This window comes from Oncorhynchus mykiss, chromosome 4 (genome assembly GCF_057628025.1).
Source record: "Oncorhynchus mykiss isolate SJ-2025 chromosome 4, ASM5762802v1, whole genome shotgun sequence".
Lineage (NCBI taxonomy): Eukaryota > Metazoa > Chordata > Actinopteri > Salmoniformes > Salmonidae > Oncorhynchus > Oncorhynchus mykiss.
This window is the reverse complement of record NC_143025.1, coordinates 14461170-14487681: the sequence shown is the minus strand read 5'-3', so window position 1 is coordinate 14487681 and position 26512 is coordinate 14461170. Positions and strand designations below refer to the sequence as shown.

General features: G+C 41.5%; 1 protein-coding gene across 21 annotated transcripts in view; it reads right to left on the bottom strand.

Annotated features, from left to right (window-relative positions):
• Positions 1–26512, bottom strand: part of cadps2 (calcium dependent secretion activator 2) — a 268319-nt gene that overhangs the window by 210017 nt on the left and 31790 nt on the right. For all 21 annotated transcript variants that reach the window (XR_016495113.1, XR_016495114.1, XM_090231185.1 and 18 more), the window contains exon 2: positions 12836–12949. Coding sequence is in view for 19 of the 21 variants with exons in the window: in XM_090231185.1 (XP_090087311.1) it covers positions 12836–12949 (114 nt within the window). In the remaining 2 variants the exon portion in view is untranslated. The remainder of the gene's footprint in view (positions 1–12835; positions 12950–26512) is intronic.

Here is a 26512-nt window from a genome sequence, read left to right as displayed (position 1 = left end):
TATATGTATATGTATTTTGGAACTGTAGAGAGATTGCCAAAATCTGGCAATCTATACATACTGCTGCACAGAAAATACTAGATGTACAGTTTGATATGACCCCGTGTATCTATCTTATTAATGCCCAAGCAGGACTTTGTTATTGATCCTGACAGAGAAAATGTGAATATTACAGACTTTGCTAAGAAATGTATTATTCTATTGTGGGCCTCTAATACTTCTCCTACATTTAAAATGTGGATTGACCAGATTGTTGACTTTCTCCCTCTTGAAAAGCTCACTTATGACCTCCGCAAGAGACAGCCCAAGTTTGATAGACTCTGGTCTCCACTACTCAACTATATTTCAAATTGGACAGAGTGAATGGGGTGATTAGGGAAATGAGCAGATACATGTTGTGTAAGGTGCTGTAAAATCTAAAAATGAATTATTTGCTCTTCGTTTCAGATAATGCTGGAAATAGCTAATAAGAACCTTGATAGTGCTGCTGCAAGTTTTATATTTTTATTTTTTAATAATTATATATTATATTATTTTTATTTATTTTATTTTTTTAAAGTCTGCCACATCTGTGAATGTGGAATGTGTTTCGTTGGTTGATTGAAAAACAAGAAAAAAAATTACATTGAAAAAAAAAAAAAACAGCAGGAGGCGGACAGAGTTCCCTTGTCCTGCAACTCTGAAAGATAGTGGACTCCTGCTACCTGATGGTCACCTCTACAATATAACACTCAGTGTGTCTGTATGAGTGAGGGAGACTAACATGGAGAGTGAAAGAAAGTGAGAGGGATAGAGAGAAAGAGAGTAAGTGAGAGGGATAGAGAGAAAGAGAGCAAGTGAGAGGGATAGAGAGAAAGAGAGCAAGTGAGAGAAACAAAAGACAAAAAGGAAAAGTGAGGGAGAAAGGAAGAGAGACCAACAGGGAAATTAAAGGAGAGTCAGAAGAGTGGGAGAAACTATCGAATAGAGGGCCCCCCAGATAGACTATATTTGAACAAACATGTTTTCACTTACAGCTCTCTCAGACTTCAAAGCCAGTACCCTGAGCTTTGCTGTTTTACCGGGCAGACAAACAGTAATCCCATTTTTAACCCCTGGGCAGTAAACAGGCCATGAAGAGGAGAGAAAGAGCGGGAAAGAGAAGAGGGAAATAGAGGCAGAAAGATGACTACCCACTGCTTGCTTTGGGTCTGGGAGATAAGTACTCAAGCCCTGCCGGCCAAACTATTCAAAACAACATCATCCAAAGGAAACATCATGATGATGCAGACGTTGAATACAGTTGGAAAGTTTTCCGATCCCATTACTTTTTCCAGATTTTGTTACATTACAACCTTATTCTAAAATGGATTAAATTGTTTTTTCCCCCCTCAATCTACACACAATACCCCATAATGACAAAGCAAAAACAGATTTGCAAAGAAAATTATCAAAAAATACTAAATTAAATATCACATTTCCATAAGTATTCATCCCCTTTACTCACTACTTTGTTGAAGCACCTTTGACAGCGATCACAGCTTTGAGTCTTCTTGGGTATGAAGCTACAAGCTTGGCACACCTGTATTTGGGGAGTTTCTCCCATTCGTCTCTGCGGATCTTCTCAAGCTCTGTCAGGTTGGATGGGGAGCATTGCTGCACAGCTATTTTCAGGGTTTCTCCAGAGATGTTAGATTGGGTTCAAGTCCGGGCTCTGGGTGGGCTATTCAAGGACATTCAGAGACTTGTCCTGAAGCCACTCCTGAGTTGTCTTGGCTGTGTGCTTAGGGTTGTTGTCCTATTGGAAGATGAACCTTCAGCCCTGTCGGAGGTCCTGAGTGCTCCGGATCAGATTTTCAAGGATATCTCTGTACTTTGCTTCGTTCATCTTTCCCTTGATCCTGACTAGTCTCCCAGTTCCCGCCGCTGAAAAACATCCTCACAGCACGATGCTGGTACCACCAAGCTTCACTGTAGGGATGGTGCTAGGTTTCCTCCAGACGTAACACTTGGCATTCAGGCCAAAGATAATCTTGTTTTCCATGTTCCGAGTCCATTAGGTGCCTTTTGGCAAACTCCAAATGGGCTGTTATGTATCTTTCACTGATGAGTGGCTTCCGTTGGACCACTGTACCATAAATGCCTGATTGGTGGAGTGCTGCAAAGACTGTTGTCCTTCTGGAAGGTTCTCCCATCTCCACAGAGAAACTATGGAGCTCTGTCAGAGTGACCATTAGGTTCTTGGTCAGCTCCCTGACCAAGGCCCTTCTCCTCCCGATTGAGCTCTAGGAAGAGTCTTGGTGGTTCAAAACTTCTTCCATTTAAGAAGAATGGAGGACACTTTGTTTTTGGGGACCTTCAATGCTGCATACATTTTTATTGGTACCCTTCCCTAGATCTGTGCCTCAACACAATCCTGTCTCGGAGCTCTACGGACAAGTCCTTCAACCTCGTGGCTTGGTTTTTGCTCTGACATGCACAGTCAACTTTGGGACCTTATATAGACAGGTGTGTACCTTTCCAATCAATTGAATTTACCATAGGTGGTCTCCAAGTTGTAGAAACATCAAGGATGATCAATGGAAAGGATGCACGTGAGCTCAATTTCGAGTCTCATAGCAAAGGGTCTGAATACTTGTGTAAATAAGGTATTTTACATTAGCAAAACATTATAAAAACCTGTTTTCGCTTTGTCATTATGGCGTATTGTGTTTACATTGAGTAAAACATATTACTTAATCAATTTTAGAATAAGGCTGTAATGTAACAAAATGTGGAAAAATGGAAGAGGTCTGAATACTTTCCGAATGCACTTGTATAGGTTTAATACTAAGGCTGGGAATTGCCAGGGATCTCACAATACGATATTATCAGGATACTTAGGTCCCGAAACGATATGTATTGCGATTCTCATGACTCTATCAGCCTCGTACAAATCCAAATCTCGTGATACCAGGATGGTTCGTACGAGGCTATGATTCTATACGTATTAACATTCAATACTGTGATTTTATTGCGATTCAATGTTCCAAACATATTGCTCACCAAATGTCTGCTGCAGAGGGATAAGGGAGAGCCATGAGAAAACAAGTTGATTAATCATGGAAATAAAAGTGCTGAAAAACAATTTAAAAAAATTAAAGATGAAGGAAAACAAGCTATGAAGGAAAAATACTGGAGTTTTAAAACGATACAATATGTAACTGCATCCATTATTTCCCCCATTTAATACTGAATCTGCTGTCTGATTCGTGCTTCGTAACTAAAGTAGGGGAAGTGAAGAGAGAAAAGTGGTATGTCGGATATTTTTCGATTTATGGAGGATATCAATGAGTGTTTCAGTTAGTCAGACATTGATAATCAGAAAAACAGGTCATGGTTTGAAAGATGAGCCTGAAGAACCTGCAAGGCACAAACTCACATGTCAGGTGTTATGTGATTAGTTGCTGCAGTAGTTCATCCTGATTGTTGAGCAGCTTCAAATAGTAGTCCTGAGACGAGTTCAACAACGCTTCTTGCCAAAGTAACTATTTTAGTTGAACGATTTGAATAAACATTCCAACATGTTACAGTGAAACATCAAACAACAATTTTTTGTTAGGATTACTGTGCCTTTTTAGAGACAATTTTCAAAAACTGAAAACGACTTAGCTATTCCTACTAAATACCTTAGAACGTTACATGGTCACTAGACAATTTTTAGAAGCAGTTTAGTCCCGGAACAAACACTTACGTTTGCCGCACACCATCTTCTGAGACTGTTAGCTAACGTTAGCGAACGGTTGCGGCTAACATTAAACAAATGAAATATGTTAGCTAACGTTAGCCAACGTTTGCAAACTATTACCCTTGTTGAACGGCACCTCTGTTTTACAGTTCACATCGGCATCATTTAAAGACAAAAGCACAGGATTCCAGTGTGAGGATTCCCTCAAGAATACACAAGGCCAGACGAGCCAGAGTCCATCAACACTCAGATCACACACAGAGAGGGGAGAGGGGGGGGATGCATTGACAGAATCTTCCGCTATGAATCTCCTACAAATCGCTCATTACTGATTGATTTTATGTGCTCTTTTGTCTGTGATCTGCGAAACCTCCAAGACTAAGCTGCTTGAACATACCCTGAAGAAAAATAAACAACATGCAACAATTTCAAATTTTTACTGAGTTAGTTCATATAAGGAAATCAGTCAATTAAAATAAATAAATTAAGCCCTAATCTACGGATTTTACGTAGAGATGACACAGAGATGCATCTGTTGGTCTTAGATGCATTAAAAAAGGTGTGGATCAGAAAACCAATCAATATCTGGTGTGACCTCCATTTGCCTCATGCAGTGTGACACAACACCTTCGCATAGAGTTGATCAGGCTGTTGATTGTGGCCTGTGGAATGTTGTCCCACTCCTCTTCACTGGCTGTGCGAAGTTGCTGGATATTGGCGGGAACTGGAATACTCTGTCGTACATGTCGATCCAGAGCATCCAATACATACTCGATGGGTGACATGTCTGGTGAGTATGCAGGTCATGGAAGAACTGGGGCACTTTCAGCTTCCAGGAATTGTGTAAAGATCCTTGTGACATGGGGCTGTGCATTAGCATACTGGAACATGAGGTGATGGCAGCAGATAAATGGCATGACAATGGGCCTCAGGATATGGTCTGAATATGTATGTAAATAAGGTGTAGTTTTTTTTATTTGTAATACATTTGCAAAAATGTCTAAACCTGTGTTTGCTTTGTCATAATGGGGTAGTGTGTTTAAATTGATAATGAATTATTTGAATCCATTTTACAATAAGGCTGTAACGTAACAAAATGTGGAAAAAGGAAAGGGGTCTGAATACTTTCCAAATGCACTGTATGTAGTGGTTAAATATTTTCTCCATTGTAAACCAAATTCTTCCTTTTAAGGTCTCCAGTTACAATCAGAGGCTCTGTCTTGCCAACATCGCTTCAAGGTGACTCATGCCTGTGGCAAACGACTTTGTGAAATGTGACTGATGGCAAAATCCTAAATTGAGATATGTATGAGTAACTCCAACATTTGCACAAATCTCATTGAAATCAGTGCATCATTTCAGTGAAGGATTGAGTCTTTTATGCATTTTACATTATTTATACGTTCGGTTTCAGCACTAAAGCAGCACAGCTGAGATGAAAATGGAATTGACCAAATTACAGGTTTACAACACAATCAACCTTCTGGTGCCTGTTGATTCTCAAACTCACCATAGAACAATCATTGCGAAACTCCAACCTGCAGGAAACCGGGGAAATTATTTTCAACACCTTGTGATTAGTCCAAAACTATATTTCTCCATGGGGGGCCTGGGACAAACGGACCAATTTGGTCAAGGCAATATACCAACATAAACGGTGTCCCACCTAGTTCCCACTGAGGTCTTTCATCCACTAGGTCGCCTAACAAAAGGGATATGAAGGCAAAAGTAAAGCTAATGACGTGCCTATGGAGCACTGGCGATGGTAGATGTTTATACAGAGGGTCTATACAGCACTTTTCATCTTACTCTAAAGGGAAAATCATGAAAGGGAGTTATTTTTGGGATTGATTGGCAGCCTCTTTTCATCTGTTGCATTGTTGGAAGGGAAAACGCTGTGCCAGTAGAGAACAGCAGGTACAGAGCGACAGATTTAAAGTGAGCGTTCACGCCAAATAAACTTTGTCTCAAAGCAGTCTAATGTTTAGATGTCCCACACCAATCTGTTGTAGATCCCACTATACTGTATGCCTCAATCCTTACTTAAATGGGAAAGATTGGCACCGTCTGAAACGCTGACATGACACGGTGCCCATCTTTCGATCCGGATGACGAGGGACATGGATTTCAACACTTGAAGGTCTGAAAAACCTTGGTTTTGGAGTGAACAATATAAGCACTATTTCAAAGTGCAAAACTAGACAGCTGTCCATGTTTTGCTTTGAGTGACATTAGCCCAAATTAAGTCAGTGATCAGTTGGATGCATCTGATAGCTTTCGTTATGTTCCTCCAGACATGTGTCAAGCCTTTGCAGAGCTATCTTCCCACTGAGGGGAAGTGAGATGTTACTAACCACAGTATCTATGGACAACTGAGGGTTCAAGTAAGGTATTCTCATCCTCCTGACTGACACTCACATACCGCACACATTTTGCTTCCTCACATACACCCCAAAACACACACACCAACACACAGATGCATACACATCGACATAACCATGTACATATACACAATACTAGATACAAAAAATACACACATTATCCACAATCCAAGCTACTCTCCTTTCTGCACTCCCCCTCAGTGAGAGTAAATCCACTTTCATGCCACGTTAGGAGCGTTCACACAAACCCATATCAAAGCAAACAGACGGTTGCAGGAGCTGCCGTAGAGCCACCACGCTCCCACTCTGTCCCAGGAAGCCACCAGAGAAAGAAGCGCTGAATTGACTGCTGCAGGGGACAGAGCAGACTTCCTCTGTTGTGGCAGATATTCTCTGGATTCATAGACAGCTATGCTAGCTAGCTATATACAGAATGTGTTACCGAGATAGTGTAATTTTTAAAAGGGTGTTGTTTTTACACCTCAAAAAGTAGAGAGAATCGGAGTAAGTAATAATTGAAAAAGGCCCAGTGCAGTCAACAACGTGATTTTCATGTTTCATATTAATATATATTTCCACACTATGAGGTTAGAATAATATTGTGAAAATGTTGATGATGTCCTTTTAGTGTAAAAGCTGTTTGAAAAGATCACATGACATTTCAGCCTGTTTTGGTGGGATGGAGCTTTGGCCTTTCCATTGTGACATCGCCGTGTGGTAAATTAGTTCAAGGGATACTCGGGATTGTGGCAGAGACCCTTTCTCTACTTCCCCAGAGTCAGATGAACTTGTGGATACCATTTTTATGTCTGTGTCCAGTATGAACTAGAATTAGCACAATGACTGGAAGTCTTCGGGTAGCAGGGCACTGGCAGGCACTGATGAGGACTGAGGTGAATCAAAATGGATCGATGTGGATCCCAGTCCTCATTTCTCACTTGATGGCCACCTAATTGGCTATGTGTAGTCCTTAGTCTTTCAAAAGGTCAATGGTATTGTCTGCCTGTCTTACTCACACTTTGGTTAAAACAGGCTCATCATGGGCCTGTCAATCAGAGTTGTCATGGAAGACAGTTAAAGTCCTGTACATGCCTTTGCGCAATGATCTGGCGCATTGCAGCTGTGGAGGGATTAAAGCCAAGAGATGACAAAGACACATCTCCCAGGTTTCTCCATGTAAGGTGTGAGCAACCTCTCTATTGGTCACCAGCGCTGTAACACAACTCAGAGTGGGAGGACTGAGGGCTGTCACCTCTGTAAGCCATACCCTCATGCTGCTTGCCAGGATCCACAGGTTGCTAAGTAACATTGTCCTCTATCAGACAAGTGTGGTGGCTCTGTCAGTGCTTGACACCGTGAGGTGACAGACTGATGAGAAGAAATGAAACGACCCAGGCTGTCAACCAGCAGGAATAGCATGCAACAGGGGATAAATGGAAAATATGAGGTAAATAAATAATTGAAAGGAATGGGTGTAGGAAAATCCCACCAACGCCTTCTGCATACTAAGCAGGGCTAAATGTCATTGTATAGGTAGCAAGCAGACACCAAATGAGTGTGCACGTACAGATCCAATGAAAAGACCTAAGTCAATACAAGACAATCAACATCACAACCATAATTATCATTATCCAGAGACTCCCTCATTACAAAGGAGTATCACTCACCTGCATATTTAACACCCAACTTGGCCACGTGGTAGTGCTTAAGGGGCTTAACCCACACACAGAGCATGCTGGTGGTTTGTACGGTCAGGCACCCAGTGGACGGCTAGCAGGCACAGAACAAGAGATAAAGTCTGTTAAGCCCACTTCACCTCTCACAGAGCCAGGTGATGAGTGATGTATTAATTCCCTATTTTCCAGGGATAAAGCAGGCGCACGCACAAAGCACAGGAGATCGTTATCTCCAATTGAGAGCACAAAGCAATATGAATACCCTAGAAATGCTAAGCATTCAAAGCCAGGTGATAATGAATATCTTGGGCCTAGTCAATCGATAGTCCTTTAATCTTGGGTGGGCGGCTAGTTTCTGAGAGATTGGACTCCATTTTAAAAGTTTGAATTGGCTGAGAGATCTTGATCAGCGCTTTGGTCATGACCATATTGTTCATGAAGTTGATATCTCTTAACGAATGGCCGGGCGGTCAGTCCAATGAAATTGACTCCTTGGTGAAATTCAAAAAGCTGTAATTAAATAACTGGGGTCAAATTGTAATTAAACTAATTAAAATCATGATTAATTAATGGACTAAGACCTGATTGGTAATTTAGAAGAAATGAAAAAGTAGCACTAACCAATTAGTCAGTACTCATGTTTGTTCAGCTTGAGAACACATTGTGTATCGATCTCAAAACAAATCTGATGTATTCCCAAAATAGACAGCAGAACGAATTTGAATAATGTTCTCTGGTAATTCAGTATCAAATGTCTTATCAAATAAATAAATAAATAAAAGAGTGACAACTGAAGGAACTAACACTGACTGATGAAAATATTGCCAGAGGTAAAATTATGGAATGATGCCTTGATTAATATCACTGGAGAATGTCTACCCATTTTTAAATAATTAGCTATACAAACTGTGTGACAGCCACTATGGCACACATGGTCAGTGTTATGCTACGTAATTGAAGATGTACTCTGTTCTGTAGCATATCAATGTGCTCTCTGACATGTCAATGTAAAAATATAAAATCCTGTTTTTACACCAGGCTTTCCCGTCTTACTGTGAAACCTATGTGCGAAATTATTGGGAAGATGCTAATTAGCTAAATATCAGACAGCTGTAATGATGCAGTCCAATTGAATAGCTTACAGGCATAAATTTGTCAAATAAATGCATAAGCCAGTTAATATACAGTACGTGCGGGCAATGTGACACATAGGGATAAGAATTTCATACAGGCATACACAGAAAGACATTTCAGAGTTGACATTGGTGAGCCGTCATTTCATATTCATCAAGTTTATGCATGCATGCAGCGATAAGTAGCTGGATGAAGTGCTGTGATTCCAAATGGCAATGAAACAGTACTCATAACAGAAAGTTGGTTGGTCCTCTTTGATGTCACGGAGGTTGATACATTACTATGTATAAAGCCCTTTTACAAAAAGTTCCACTTAACCTAACATCTTTACAAACGAGTCACCACACCCGGTCTCAGGGATGGCTAACTCCGGAAATTCCTTCAGGCTCTTCTCTCAGTATGACTCCCTGATAAAATAAAAAAGTTAAAAATGTCATAAAAGTACTGTTGGATAAGCATCTTCCCCCCACTGTCTTTCTCCATCTCTCTTTTCACATCCCATTCTTCCTCTCTCACCAGTTACATGCCTTTCTCTTCGACATCCCTTTTTTCTCCATGCTAATCATCTCTCCATCATCACCTGTTCTTCTCCTCTCTTAACACTCCTCTCGCTTTCCCCTCTTCTTCCAGTCCTCCACTTTGCCTCCATGCTTCCCATACACCTCATTAATAACAGTTGAAGAACCCCCACTAAGAACGGGTTGAAATGCAATGGTTTTACACACATCCAACTTTTGCACAGCAGCTGAACAAAAAGAAGAGCCAATAAAGAGAAAGAAAGTAATGTTGGTTCACTGGTTGCTGTTCTCAATAAGTGCTATGTTGATCAATCTATTGGTAATTGTCACGTCTGCTCCTCCCCTCCGGCGTACGACATTATGATTCACACCTGGACTCCATTACCTTCATCATTTCCTCCCCTTTATATATATGTCACTCTCCCATGTTCACTCACCAGTTGGTATTGTTCTTGTGTTTCGGCGTACTGCCTTGTTAGTGTTGAGTTCTTGGTTTTGTTGTTTTAGAAAAACGTTTCACCTGCACCTGCTTCCGACTCACCGCCCCATCATTACAGTAATACAAACTTTTGACAGACATGGTCGTGGTGTAAATGTTAAGCCCGAGGTAGAGCAGAAAATTCAGTGTGTTCGGAAAGTATTCAGACCCCTCATTCTTCCAAATTGTATTACTTTACAGGCTTATTCTAAAATGTATGAGATTGTTTTCCCCTCATCTATACACAATACCCCATAATGATAAAGCAAAAACAGTTTTGTATACATTTCTGCAAAAAAAAGTTTAATATCACATCTACATAAGTATTCAGACCCTTTACTCCGAGGGCCTAATTGGTGTCACACTTCTTCTCCATCCCTAGCAAACACAGCTGATTCATCAAACAGCATTCTATACTGAATACCATGATTAGGTGATTATTGGAGTCAGGTGTGTTAGCTGGGGCTGGGGGCAAAACTGTGACACCAATCAGGCCCCTGAGGACTGGAATTGCCCACCCCTGCTTTACTCAGTACTTTCTTGAAGCACCTTTGGCAGCGATTACAGCCTGGAGTCTTCTTCGGTGTGACGCTACAAGCTTGGCACACCTGTATTTGAGGAGTTTCTCCCATTCTTCTCTGCAGTTCCTCTCATGCTCTGTCAGGATGGATGGGGAGCGTCGCTGCACAACTATTTTTAGATCTCTCCAGAGATGTTCGATCGAATATGAACCTTCGCCCCAATCTGAGGTCCTGAGCACTCTGGAGCAGGTTTTCATCAAGGACCTCTCTGTATTTTGCTCCTGACTAGCCTCCCATTCCCTGCCGCTGAAAAACATCCCTACAGCATGATGCAGCCACCACCATGCTTCACTGTAGGGATGATGCCAGGTTTCCTTCAGATGAGACACTTGGCATTCAGGCCAGAGAGTTCAATCTTGGTTTCATCAGACTAGAAATAAACATATTTTTGCCTTGTCATTATGGGGTGTGTTTTTAGAATAAGGCTGTAACGTAAAACATGTTTAAAACAGGAAGGGGTCTGAATACTTTCCAAATGCACTGTACCGCACTAGCAGGTATGGAGACTACCAGAGGGCAGTAAGCAATCAATAGACAAAGATTAATAGTGTACTGTGGGATGCTAACAGGGCATTGCGGTATATTGACAAAGCAACTGTATTGATCAGGCCTAATGACTTACCTGACACGCAGTGATCACATTAGAAAGGATTATATGTGCCTGGGTCTGTTCTAGTGGTGCTGCTGCTGACTCCCAACTACACAATGCCCCTACATATCCATAGGAACAACAACGACTACATGAACATGATCAAGCACACACGCCATTTACTTGGAGTGACAAGGGCAAATATTTTTGAACCTGTTTTAGTGGATTTGCATAGTCCTGAGCATCATGGGTAAATGTGTAAGCACAGTAATAAGTCAGAATTCCACCTCCTCCAATAGGACATATGGCCTGTGGCCTTCCTCACTCTAGCAGATGCCTTCTAAGGATGCATTGGAAAATTGAGAATTCAAAAGGTTGATGCGCTACTTACACTTCAAGACGATGTCCACTGAATAGTAATAACAAGTCGTCTTTGATCATGTCTTGCCCTGACACTCTTCACATAGTGAGCAATGCAAAGACAGGCATAGACTTCAATGGGTTCCTCTCCCATCTACTGCAATTAAAGAGGTTGAGAAGCCCGCTCAACTGATAAGATCTCCATCTCATAACGTATGATAGTCACACCTCTCTTCAAAAGGAAGAGAAGGAGAGACTGAGACAAGGAAAGAGATTGATGAGGCAATGCAGAGCCCAACCCTATCCTGCGGGCCCACAGTGACAGCGTATGGTGGTGTCAATCAGTAAATTTAGCCTTCTCTTCCTCTGAAGTGAGTTGTGCCTATCATATGTTATGAGATGAAAATCTTATCAGTCAAGCAGGCTTCTCAGCCTCTTTAATTGCAGAAGATGAGAAAGACAGGGAAAGAGGGATGAGGAGAGGAAGGGGCAAAGATGGAGACCACAAACGAGGGACAGGCAGGGAGAAAGCGAGGGAAAAAGTAAAATAAAATATATCAACGAGAGATGGACTGATTGCAAACAAAAGGGGAAGAAAGAGGGAAGAACGGACCAAAAATTAAATGTGGGTGCTAAGTGGGATGGAAAGAAAGTGGAAGACTAAACAAAAGTGTGCCGCAATGAGGAAAGTGATAGACGTATTGAGAAAGAGGGAGTGGAGGTGTTTGACAGCGCCCTCTTCAGAATCACCCCCACGCATAAGCTGTTCGCATCAGTTGATCGATTTCAAATATTTTTCAACAGACACTCGCAATAACGTTAATTACAAAATGGCCCGTAAGAGTGAAATGACCCTATCCATCTCCAGACAGACTGGAGGAGGGAGGGTAACCACATAACGGAGATTAAGTGGGACAGAAAAAGCAATGTTTATCGAGATTATACCACTGGCACCTGTAGTTCTCTCTGCCAAGTTGGAGGCGCCAGTCAGGCGAAATTGAAGAGCACAAGAGGTAAGGCCCTTCTTCTAAAGAACAGATTCCAGACAGTCCAGCTGAAATAAACATCTGCTTGGGAGACAAGTGTGGCACTGGAGAACTGCAACCCCCACTGGGCTCCCAGTGGTAAGTAGAGCATGCCACAATAGAAGCTAGCCAGTGAGCCCACATCAACATTTACATACAATGGCAATGCAGTGCCCAACTCTGTCCTACGGGCCCACAGTGACAGCGTATGATGGTGTCAATCAGTGGCCAATCAGTAAATTGATAAATTATGTGCGACGGAGAAAATAAAACTGGCAGGACTGTGGCCCTCAAGGACTTCAGCACTGACAAAGTTATATGTTAAGGTTCATATATAGAGTGTTTTATACTGAATGGTTATTTTTATGGGCGAGGGTGAGGTCTTACCTCGTAGTAGCTGCGCACAGCATTGCAGAAGGCCTCGTCCGCCACGATCTGTGTCTCCCCATTCAGGAAGGCCAGGAAGTGATCCTTCACCGCCTGCAGCTGCTGCTTATTAAGCTGAGAGCGAAAGAGAGAAACAATATTAAAACAAAACAATATTATTTAAAATCATATTTTTATCTAATTTTCACATCAACAAAAGATTTGATTAATTTATTTTTGTACAACTTTTTTTTCCTAGTCATTGTTGTCCTTGACTTTGTTCTGTTCAAGCCATGAAGTACTCGGTGACAAAAGACTTCAAGTGCTTGGAATGCGTTTGAACGGAATGAAATTATTGGTTTCAGACATCTTTTCTCTCTTTTCTGCAGAATTGTGTTGCTAGACAACCAATTTAACAGAGTGCTGATGGAATGATGCCTCTACGTCACTGACACGGCAATCAGTAGAATACATTTCCCAGAAACAAATCAGAGCCAGCAAAGAAGCCCTAAAACAGTGAGGCAACAATTTCAAAAACACCATCAGTCCATATCATTCTTGTTCAGAGATTCTCTAATGATTACTATTGTCTGAAATGCTTTTGCCAACATGTTCAGTTTTAATAAGCAAGAAAACCCCCAAAAGCTTTCCCTCTCTCGCTCTGCCATCGCTTATGTATGAGGGACAAGGCAGTCTATTTGGAAAATGAAACCATTTTTCCCCCACTGACAGTAGCACTGCAAGCAACAAAAACATAATCAAATTCATATTGCTGTTTCTCCTGACACAATGTGGACAGCCACTTATCTCCCTCCTCCAGCCCCTGGGTGGGGAACGTTATTCCGAGATGGGTTTTCCGCAACTTAAACAAGTGTTTAGCCTTTCAACCGTGTGGCTACTTGTGAGATGAGGGAATTCTGATGTACCTGTTATTCATTGTGTTTAAAACTGTTCAGCGCCTACTCTTATCTCCGGATAAACACTTTTATTTGATTTTTTTCATAATTTCTTCATTTTCAGAAGGAATGCTCTGCCAAAAGTTCAGTCAGCTGAAATGATAGCACTGCTTCAAAAAAAGGAAAACTTTGTGAGCAAGCGGAGAAATAGCCATATGGGAAAAATCATATGGGAAAAACAACAACACAAAATTACACGACTGGCCTCATACCTCTTTGTGTGTGTGAGTCAGGTGTGCGCTCTCTTGAGCATACACATACAGTTGAAGTCGGAAGTTTACATACACCTTAGCCAAATACATTTAAACTCATTTTCACAATTCCTTAATACTAGTAAAAATTCCCTGTCTTAGGTCAGTTAGGATCACCACTTTATTTTAAGAATGTGAAATGTCAGAATAATGGAAGAGAGAATGATTAATTTCAGCTTTTATTACTTTCATCACATTCCCAGTGGGTCAGACGTTTACATACACTCAATAAGTATTTGGTAGCATTGCCTTTAAATTGTTAAACTTGGGTCAAACATTTTGGGTAGCCTTCCACAAGCTTCCCACAATAAGTTGGGTGAATTTTGGCCCATTCCTCCTGACAGAGCTAGTGTAACTGAGTCAGGTTTGTTGGCCTCCTTGCTTGCACACACTTTAGTTCTGCCCACAAATTGTCTATAAGATTGAGGTCAGGACTTTGTGATGGCCACTCCAATACTTTGATATTGTTGTCCTTAAGCCATTTTGCCACAACTTTGGAAGTATGCTTGGGGTCATTGTCCATTTGGAAGACCCATTTGCGACCAAGCTTTAACTTCCTGACTGATGTCTTGAGATGTTGATTCAATATATCCACATAATATTCCTTCTTCATAATGCCATCTATTTTGTGAAGTGCACCAGTCCCTCCTGTGGCAAAGAACCCCACAACATGATGCTGCCACCTCCGTGCTTCACGGTTGGGATGATGTTCTTCGGCTTGCAAGCCTTCCCCTTTTTCCCCTAAACATAATAATGGTCATTATGGCCAAACAGTTCTATTTTTGTTTCATCAGACCAGAGGACATTTCCCCCCAAAAGTACAATCTTTGTCCCCATGTGCAGTTGCAAACCATAGTCTGGCTTTTAATGGAGGTTTGGAGCAGTGGCTTCTTCCTTGCTGAGCGGTCTTTAAGGTTATGTCGATATAAGACTTGTTTTACTGTGGATATAGATACTTTTGTACCCGTTTCCTCCAGCATCTTCACAAGGCCCATTGCTGTTGTTCTGGAATTGATTTGCACTTTTCGCACCAAAGTACGATCATCTCTAGGAGACAGAACGCGTCTCCTTCCGGAGCGGTATGACGACTCTGTGGTCCCATAGTGTTTAAACTTGCGTACTATTGTTTGTACAGATGAACGTGGTACCTTCAAGCATTTGGAAATTGCTCCCCAGGATGAACCAGACTTGTGGAGGTCTACAATTGTTATTCTGAGGTCTTGGCTGATTTCTTTTGATTTTCCCATGATGTCAAGCAAAAAGGCACTGAGTTTGAAGGTAGGCTTTGAAATACATCCACAGGTACACCTCCAATTGACTCAAATTATGTCAATTAGCCTATGAGAAGCTTCTAAAGCCATGACATAATTTTCTGGAATATTCCAAGAAATTTAAAAGGCACAGTCAACTTAGTGTATGTAAACTTCTGACCCACTGGAATTGTGATACAGTGAATTATAAGTGCAATAATATGTCTGTAAACAATTGTTAGAAAAAATTACTTGTGTCATGCACAAAGTAGATGTCCTAACCGACTTGCCAAAACTATAGTTTGTTAACAAGACATTTGTGGAGTGGTTGAAAAACGAGTTTTAATGACTCCAAGTGTATGTAAGCTTCCGACTTCAACTGTGAGTGTGTGTTAGCTCAATAACAGTCACACAAGCATTGCCCAGTGGTCCTTTCCGTGCTGAAAATACTAGCTTGTGTGTGCGTGTGTGTGTGTGTGTGTGTGTGTGTGTGTGTGTGTGTGTGTGTGTGTGTGAATGTTTGGAAAAGTACTCTAGAAAAGTTTGAAGCAATGCAACTTGAGTCTAACACAGGGTGACCAAGCCCTGGAGCAAGGTGTGCTGACATTGACTTTAGTTGTATCTCTACCAAACAGCCTCTCTCCGCAAGGAAATAAGGGTCTGACGGAACAGATACATCATATCACGCCACAGACGTCTAAACCTGGACAGAGCCTCAGACAAGTACAGACATAAATTGAGCTGAAACTCAACAGGCATCATCACCTTTCAAAAGGTCTCTTCACAGTTAAGGAGTCATGATCCGTTCGGAACGCTGATGGCAAGGCTTATTATTTACTATGGGGAGATAGATGAAGACCGTATGAACACACTCAATGCATTACACACAGATGGTAGATATACAGGGTTGCAGATTAGATGACGAGGAGAAGATTTAACAATGTTTGTATTAGGTGATTCAATGCAAGGATGGGAGTGAATTATCCAGCGTTGTGTTCATCTCCACTGAGAGTGTGTGAGAAATGCATTGTGAATGGCAGGTGGGGTGGGAGGTGTGCACTAAGGTGTGTGTGAATGCACTCTAATTAAAGTATTTCTCTCCTCTCTCATCGGAACAATTAAGAGCTTGTTGGCAAAACCAGCAATTCCTTCTGAATAGCAGATCAATAGACAGTCGTGTGTGTGCGCGTGCGTCAGCTCAATGCCAGCCACTGAATCATTGCCCAGTCGTCCTTTCCATGCTGAAAATACGAAGTGGTGTGTCCATGTATGTACAGTGTAGAGGTCGACCGATTTAAATCGGCATGGCCGATTAATTAGGGCCGGTTTCAAGTTTCCATAACAATCGGTAATCAGCCTTTTTGGTCGCCAATTATGGCCGATTACATCGCAATCCACGAGGAAACTGAGTAGCAGGCTGACCACCTGTTACACGAGCGCAGAGTCAAAAGGACCTTGTGGCTGCAAGGAGCCAAGGTAAGTTGCTAGCTAGCATTAAACTTCTTATAAAAAACACATAATCACATAATCACTAGTTAACTACACATGATTGATGATATTACTAGGTTAACTAGCTTGTCCTGTGTTGCATATAATCAATCCGGTGCCTGTTAATTTATCATCGAATCACAGCCTACTTCAACTTCGCCAAACGGGTGATGATTTAACAAAAACGCATTCACCAAAAAAGCACAATCGCTGCACAAATGTACCTAACCATAAACATCAATGCCTTTCTTAAAATCAATACACAGAAGTATATATTTTTTAAACTGCATATTTAGTTAAAATAATTGTGTCACTTCTCTTGTGGTCAGTGCAAGCAGAGTCAGGGTATATGCAACGGAGCAAGGTACAGAGAGATCCTTGATGAGGTCCTGAGTGCTCTGGAGCAGGTTCTCAGAGAGGGGGCAAAGGTTCACAATCCAACAGGACAACACAGCCAAGACAACGCAGGAGTGGTTTTGGAACAAGTCTCTAAATGTCCAACCAGAGCCCGGAATTGAACCCGATCTAACATCTCTGGAAAGACCTGAAAATAGCTGTGCAGTGACGCTCCCAAACCAACCTGACAGAGCTTGAGAGCATCTGCAGAGAAGAATAGGAGAAACTCCCCAAATACAGGTGTGGCAAGCTTGTAGCGTCATACCCAAGAAGACTCGAGGCTGTGATCGCTGCCAAAGGTTCTTCAACAAAGTACTGAGTAAAGGGTCTGAATACCTATGTAAAATGTGATATTTCAGTTGTTGTTCTACAAACCTGTTTCTGCTTTGTCATTATGAGGTACTGTGTGTATATTGATGAGGGGGGAAAAAAACTATTGAATCAATTTTAGAATAAGGCTGTAACGTAACAAAAATGTGGAAAAAGTTAAGGGGTCTGAATACTTTCCAAATGCACTGTATGCGTGTCAGTGTGTCTGTGTGTGCGTAGGTGGCAAAGTGAGGCTAATCTCCTGGGCATTAAGGCTCTTCAATAAACCTGTTTTACCATGGATGCATACTGAAATTACATAGTGGGACAAAAAAGTATTTAGTCAGCCACCAATTGTGCAAGTTCTCCCACTTAAAAACATGAGAGAGGCCTGTAATTTTCATCATAGTGTCCACTTCAACTATGCCAAACAAAATGAAAAAAGAAAATCACATTGTAGGATTTTTTATGAACTTATTTGCAAATTATGGTGGAAAATAAGTATTAGGTCAATAACAAAAGTTTCTCAATGACAGAGGTCAAACGTTTTCTGTAAGTCTTCACAAGGTTTTCACACACTGTTGCTGGTATTTTGGCCCATTCCTCCATGCAGATCTCCTCTAGAGCAGTGATGTTTTGGGGCTGTTGCTGGGCAACACAGACTTTCAACTCCCTCCAAAGATTTTCTATGGGGTTGAGATCTGGAGACTGGCTACGCCACTCCAGGACCTTGAAATGCTTCTTACGAAGCCACTCATTCGTTGTCCGGGCGGTGTGTTTGGGATCATTGTCATGCTGAAAGACCCAGCCACGTTTCATCTTCAATACCCTTGCTGATGGAAGGAGGTTTTCACTCAAAATCTCACGATACATGGCCCCGTTCATTCTTTCCTTCCTTTACACGGATCAGTCATCCTGGTCCCTTTGCAGAAACAGCCCCAAAGCATCCTCCAAACACGACGAGTTGAGTTTTTACCAAAAAGTTATATTTTGGTTTCATCTGACCATATGACATTCTCCCAATCATCTTCTGGATCATCCAAATGCTCTCTAGCAAACTTCAGACGGGCCTGGACATGTACTGGCTTAAGCAGGGGGACACGTCTGGCACTGCAGGATTTGAGTTCCTGGCGGCGTAGTGTGTTACTGAAGGTAGGCATTGTTACTTTGGTCCCAGCTCTCTGCAGGTCATTCACTAGGTCCCCCGTGTGGTTCTGAGATTTTTGCTCACCGTTCTTGTGATCATTTTGACCCCATGGGGTCAGATCTTGCGTGGAGTCCCATATCGAGGGAGATTATCAGTGGTCTTGTATGTCTTCCATTTCCTAATAATTGCTCCCACAGTTGATTTCTTCAAACCAGGCTGCTTACCTATTGCAGATTCAGTGTGACTGTTTGAGGTTGTGGACAGGTGTCTTTTATACTGATAACAAGTTCAAACAGGTGCCATTAATACAGGTAACGAGTGGAGGACAGAGGAGCCTCTTAAAGAAGTTGTTACAGGTCTGTGAGAGCCAGAATTCTTGCTTGTTTGTAGGTGACCAAATACTTATTTTCCACCATAATTTGCAAATAAATTCATAAAAAATCCTCCAATGTGATTTTCTGGATTTTTTTTTCTCATTTTGTCTGTCATAGTTGAAGTGTACCTATGATGAAAATTACAGGCCTCTCTCGTATTTTTTAAGTGGGAGAACTTGCACAATTGGTGGCTGACTTGCCCCACTGTACCTGCCAGAGCCATGTTTCAGTTGCCTGACCACTCAAACTGAATTATTCCACTGCTCTATCGTTCGCTACATACACTACATGCCCAAAAGTATGTGGACACCTGCTCGAACATCACATTCCAAAATCATGGGCATTAATATGGACTTGGTCCCCACTTTGCTGCAATAACAGCCTCCACTCTTTTGGACAGGCTTTCCACTAGATGTTGGAACATTTCTCCAGAGAACGCATTTCCACTGCTCAGAATCCAATGGTGGCGAGCTTTACACCACTCCAACCAAAATGTGGCATTGCGCATGGTAATCTTAGGCTTGAGTGTGGCTGCTCGGTCATGGAAACCCATTTCATGAAGCTCCCGACGAACAGTTCTTGGGCTGACGTTGCTTCCAGAGGAAGTTTGGAAATTGACAGTGAGTGTTGAAAACAGAGTGCTGAAACACGTCAGTCCCGTTCTGTGAGCACGTGTTGCCTACCACTTCGCGGCTGAGCAGTTGTTGCTCCTAGATGTTTCCACTTCACAATAACAGCAATGGGTGTGACTGAAATAGCCGAATCCACTCATTTGAAGCGGTGTCCACATACTTTTGTGAAAATATAGTGTATGTCAATATGAGATCGTCGTTTGTGGTGACGTCAAAACAAAAAAAGTAAATCGGATCATCTCTAACCAATCAGTATCAAAGCCATTTTCAAAACGCCACTTAACCCACGTGTGTTCTGGCTCTGGCCCAACCCATCGGTTTCTGGGACCAATGATACGGTCTAGAACGGATTTCCATTCTAGAAATTGTCGGGGAGGTATTCAGCTCCAGAGTCAGTGCGAGAAGAAATCAACATCCGTTGGCGTGGTAGTTTTGGGCCAGAGCAAGGAGTTTGGATATCCAGGTAAATGTTTCAGAAACAGATATAACAACCTTTCACTGTGTTTACTTGGGCACACATTTAAACGCTTTTAGCAGCCCCAGTTGCCAGATTCAGACATATAACACCACTGCTGGTATTCTGGGTTTTATGCTTCTTTCCATAAACAGCGTGACGTAGGCTGTAGAGTAGTGTCATCTACCGCTACAAGCTCCTTCTGAGAGCCATTAGGAGAGGCAATAGTGCGCTCACGTGTGATATCATCAGAGGATGCCACAAGCGGGCTCAGTCCCATCCCTCTTTCCCATCTCTCCCTAACCACGTTTCCATCCAGTTATGAGTAAAGTCTCACCATATAGAAAAAAAACAAGACAGCTGTGATGGAAACAGGACGTGTCGGTATAATTTTATAAACGCAGACAGATAATTTGTTCGTTTGACATGAAATTAATTATGTTAGAAATGGCTGTGAAAACACTTATGCGACATATTGATTTAATAACCATCATATCAGAGTAAACTTGGAGTCACGCGATGATATGGTGTGTGGTCCTCCCACTACAACTCGGGAAACCGTGCGGTTTATTAGGCTATAGATGAAATAAGTTATGAAGGACTTGACAGGGTGGTGAAAGTACACGGTCTTATTCTGGTGGCATGATGATCGATGCTTGACTGACGTTGCCAAATAAAAATATCCATAATAATCTCATAATGTAGACTAGCCTACCCGCACTGTATCTGGAGCTACTGTTGGCTAGAACACATCTCCCCCTCCTCTCTACCATCTCCCCCTCCTCTCTACCATCTCCCCCTCTCTCTTACAGATGTAGGATCTTCATTTGTTGCTGAGAATTTTCCTGCAGGATTATTTTCATACTGTACATAAGATACATAAGATACATACCTTAGCTCACCCGCTCTGACACATGTCTAGCGCAACAAAGCGTTTTTTCCATTTCTCTCAAATTCTTCATTCTGCAAATCCCCTACAAACCCCCTAGTAGCCTTTACCTCTGCACTCGTGTTTCTCACGCCTCTCCATTTCACCATTACTCAATCCCTCCCTCTCCATCACTATACCCACATTCTCTCGATTTTCTGAAGAGGGGACAGCAGAAGAGTGCATTTGGAAAGCATTCAGACTTCTTGACTTTTTCCACATTTTGTTATATTATAGCCGTATTCTAAAATGTATTAAATTGTTTTTTCCCCCACCTCAATCTACCCACAACACCATATGACTAAGCAAAAATAAACGTTTCAAATGTATTAACAAATAAAAACAGAATTACCTTATTTACATACATTTTCAGATCCCTTGCTATGAGAATTGAAATTAAGCTCAGGTGCATCCTGTTTCCTTTTATCATCCTTAAAGATGCTTCTACAACGTCAATGATTGGAGTTCACCTGTGGTAAATTCAATTGACTGGACATGATTTGGAAAGGCACACACTTGTCTATAAGGTGGGAGAACCTTCCAAAAGGACACCCATCTCCGCAGCACTCCATCAGGCCTTTATGTTATGGTAGAGTTCCCAGACGGAAGCCACTCCTCAGTAAAAAGGCACAACAGCCCACTTGGAGTTTTCCAAAAGGCACCTCAGATGACGAGAAACTAGATGCTCTTGTTTGATTAAACCAAGATTGAACTCTTTGTCCTGAATGCCAAGTGTCACGTCTGGAGGAAACCTGGCCCCCTCCCTTAGGTGAAGCATGGTGGTGGCCATCTAAGCTTGTAGTGTCATACCCAAGAAGACTCAAGGCTGTAAATCACTGCCAAAGTTGCTTCAACAAAGTACTGAGTAAAAGGTCTGAATACTTATGTAAATGTGATATTTCAGTTCTTTTTGCTGTGTCATTATGGGGTATTGTGTGTAAATTGATGAGGGGGGGAAATTATGTAATCCATTTTAGAATAAGGCTGCAATGTAACAAAAGGTGGAAAAAGAAGAGGTTTTAATACTTTCCAAATGCACTGTATAGATATGGTACTAGATATGGTACTAGATATAGATAGGTTTATGTAAAGGAGGATTAAGCGTTGTTTATATGCAGTAAGGATCTGTTCTGGGACAAACCTGCTTGTGTCAGACAAAGCAGACAGAAAGGCAGGAAACCGCTCCCTCCCTGGGAAAACAATCTCTACTCTGCTTTACCTTCAGTCTGCACACACACACACACACACACACACACACGTAGTATGAAAAAGGTATTCAGGTCGTTTAGTGTTTGCCAAATGCCGGTGTGCACTCTGCTCTCCCTTCTTCGGTTTCCTCTCTCCACTTCCTCTTCATTAGTCTCCCAGAGCACAGCAAGGCATGGTGGGTGGACCTGCTCCGCTACAGTCAGGACTAATTGAGTAATTGTGTGTTGCCTGCTCTGCATCGGTCAGAGCTATTGAAATAATTCAAGAGGAGCACCAAGGGTGACTCTTCTATTGTGATCTGAGACACACCCTCGGGTGAGAGCAGATGCAACCATGACTAAGTGCGCACACACACATACACAGCTATTTATGGAAATTGTGAGGACCAGAGGTGACAGTTTGCCTCTATCCTAGTGCAAGACCGTGATATACTAACACTGTCAAACACACACCCAAGCAATGCTGCAATGGGTTACATTTTAGTGTGAACACTTTCTTCATGGAACTCCGTGTCAGATAAGTCTTTCTTCCATTGCGCATGTAAACACATTGGCTGGGGAAACTTGTTTAAAACTTCTTCGGGATAGGGGGCAGTATTTTCACGTCCGAATGAAAAGCATGCCCAAAGTAAACTGCCTGTTACTCAGGCCCAGAAGCTAGGATATGAATATGCATGGTAGTAGTGGATAGAAAAAACTAAAGTTTCTAAAACTGATGAAATAATGTCTGAGTATAACAAAACTGATTTGGCAGGCGAAACCCAGAGCACACCCATCCAGGGGAAAACAATTGAGGTCATTGTGTTTTCCAATAGTTTTCTATGGGAATCCTGATTTATTAGGGCCCAGATTGCAGTTTATATGGCTTTCACTAGATGTCAACAGGCTTTAGGAATTGTTCGATGTTTTTCTTTTGGGAAATTAAGAAGCAGTGCTGTTCTTTGTACGTGTCACTGAAGGTCTCTAGTATTTTGGTGCGCGTGTTAATTTTCTTCGCTATTGGAAACGGTTCATCCCGTCTTAAATATTATAGATTATTTACATTTTAGGACACCCGAGGTTGGATTAGGAACGTTGTTTGAAATGTTTGGACCAAGTTTACAGGTAACTTATTAGATACTTTGTAGTCATGTTGGGCGAGTTGGAACCGGTGTATTTCTGAATCAAACGCGCCAAATAAATTGACATTTTGGGGATATAAAGAAGGAATTAATCCAATTAATTATTATTATTAATTCATTGTGTCACAGACATTTGGGATTGCAAAAAGAAGATCTTCAAAAGGTAAGGCATTTATAATATCGTTATTTCTGACTTTTGTGTCACACCTGCCCGGTTGAAAAATGATTTTCATGTGTTTGTATGCGGGGCGCTGTCCTCAGATAATCGCATGGTGTGCTTTCCCCATAAAGCCTTTTTGGAATCTGACAGAGTGGCTGGATTCACAAGACGTTAAGTTTTATTTTGATGTATTACACTTATATTTTCGTGAATGTTGAATATTGATATTTCTGTAGTTTGTATGTGGCGCTCTGCAATTTCACCGGATGTTGTCAAATCTATCCCACTAACGGGATTGGCGCTTTAAGGGATCCCTAAGAGGTTTAAGCCAGGTTTAAAAACAGCCTTATAGCCATGTAGACTTTTTAGTGATACAGTATGTCATAAACCCTCAAAGTTCCATAATGGGGTGAAAATGGCAGCCATCTTGGTCAGGGAGAAATCCAAAACCAGTCTAATTGGATTGAATGGCAGTAGAGGCATAGGTGATGCATTTCCTGCTTTCACTTATGCAGGAAAATAAAAGACATGTGATGTAATGAAATTATAGTCAACCTAAAATATTGTCAAATCTAAATACAGTTTATACAGGTTTTATAGCAATTTTCTGTGTAAATAGACTAAAATATATGTCAACAGACGATAAAATGTATATTAGCTCTGAGTGCTATTATATGTTACGATATTAGTACTTTTTGCATTTACAAACTTGTCTATCAACTGATTTGAGACAGTGTACGGCTGTGTATTGACTGCATTGTTTGAATGGAATATTGGCAGTTAATTTGAAAAATTAAAGCAACCATTCCTATAAAAAAAAAATGTCTGGCTAGCTAGCTAACACACATACAGTGCAGAAAAATACTTAACATTCATTGTTTTACGCAATATATCTTATCACAGTACTGGCAAACCATGGTTGACCAACTCCCTGACCAACATGGCTGACCTTAGGACAATCATAAGAAACTTCATGTCCATCTTAGTATTCTAATTCCTACATCTATGTATACACGTATAGGTAGTTATCAAGAAAATGTCACAATATGGTGCAGAGAGTTTGATTTGGCTGCTGGGGGCAAGGAAATCCCCAGCTCCGCTAAAACCATTAACAACTACGACACATTTTCAATTATTCCACATTTAGCTCTATCATCAGCAAGTAACTGCAGGCTTTTCATGAGCAGTAAACATCAATTGATCATGTAATTTCAGGTACATGAGGGTACTGTTAGCCTATCCATTTGCCATATAGCTAGCTAAGCAAACAACATGCCATTTAGCTTGCTTAATCAGAGATTCTGCTTTTTGGAAAGATGACATTAGTCCCTCTGACTACTTTGACATCACCACCATAGATGGCAAGCAAATCAAACAATATTTGTATATAAGGTCTAGTTTATCCCCTGAAATGTATCTGATTAACTAGCCATATTGACATGATCTAGTATTAGCTCGCTAGCCAGCCAATTTTACGTGGTCCATCAATCAATGTAGCGGATCATGTCTGTCAGCAGCGAACGTGATTAAACACTCTTAAAACCATGTTGAAAGGGGGATTATGTTTTTTTTTTAAACTTGCTAGGTTAGTTCTGTTAGTTGGAGAGAAAAGTACATTAGCTCTACTTAACTATATGTTTAGCCAACTGTACATAATGTTTACTTTGCAAGTTACCAGTAGAAACTATCAGCTAACAGTACATCGGCAAATTCACCCTTCCCCTGCTTGACAGGCAGAGCCCACAAAGGATGGGAAATTAACCTAAACCACTTATATTTGTCAGGTGTAGTTCACTTTTAAATCACGCTTATATCCAATTAATGGTGGCCAATATTGAGAGACATCGTGAGGCTACGCTCGTATCTGAAATTACATGATCAAATCTACCTAAACCAGAAGCCATGGATATATGGCAGCATTCTTGCAAATCTGAAAGCACAAACCACTGCCTTTACCATGGCAAGGTGACTGGGAATATGGTTGAAAACAAAGTGTAGTCATTACTTCCGTAAGGCAATACAGAAAACGTCAGTACAGAAAAAGTGGAGTCGCAATTCAATGGCTCAGAGACGAGATGTATGGGGCAGGGATCATGGATTACAAAGGGGAAAACAGCCACGTGGTGGACACCGGCGTCTTGCTCCCGGACAAGCTAAATACCTTCTTTGCCCACTGAGGATAACACTGTGCCACCAACGCGGCCCGCTCCCAAGGACTGTGAGCTCTCATTCTCCGTGGCCGATGTGAGTAAGCCATTTACAGTTGGATCCAGTAAATGTACATTTTATCCTAGTAAAACGTCCTTGTTTTAGGTCAGTTAGGATTACAACTTTAAGAATGTGAAATGACAGAATCATAGTAGAGAATTATTTATTTCAGCTATTATTGGGTGAGTGAAGTTTACATATACTCAATTAGTATTTGGTAGCATTGCCTTTAAATTGTTTAACTTGGGTCAAACATTTTGGGTAACCTTCCACAAGCTTCCCACAATAAATTGGGTGAATTTTGGCCCATTCCTCCTGACAGAGCTGGTCTAACAGAGTCAGGTTTGTCGGCTTGCACACGTTTGTCCTTGCTTGCAAGGTTTGTCCTTGCTTGCACACGCTTTTTCAGTTCTGCCCACATTTTTTATAAGATTTGAGGTCAGGGCTTTGTGATGGCCACTCCAATACCTTGACTTTGTTGTCCTTAAAGCCATTTTGCCACAACTTTGGAAGTATGCTTGGGGTCATTGTCCATTCGGAGACCCATTTGTGACCAAGCTTTAACTTCCTGACTGATGTCTTGAGATGTTGCGTCAATATAACCCACATAATTTTCCTGCCTCATGATACCATCTATTTTGTGAAGTGCACTAGTCCCTCCTGCAGCAAAGCACCCCCACAACATGATGCTGCCACCCTTGTGCTTCAAGGTTGGGATGATGTTCTTCGGCTTGCAAGCCTTCCCCTTTTTCCGCTAAACATAACGAAGGTCATTAAGGCCAAACAGTTCTATTTTTGTTTCATCAGAACAGAGGA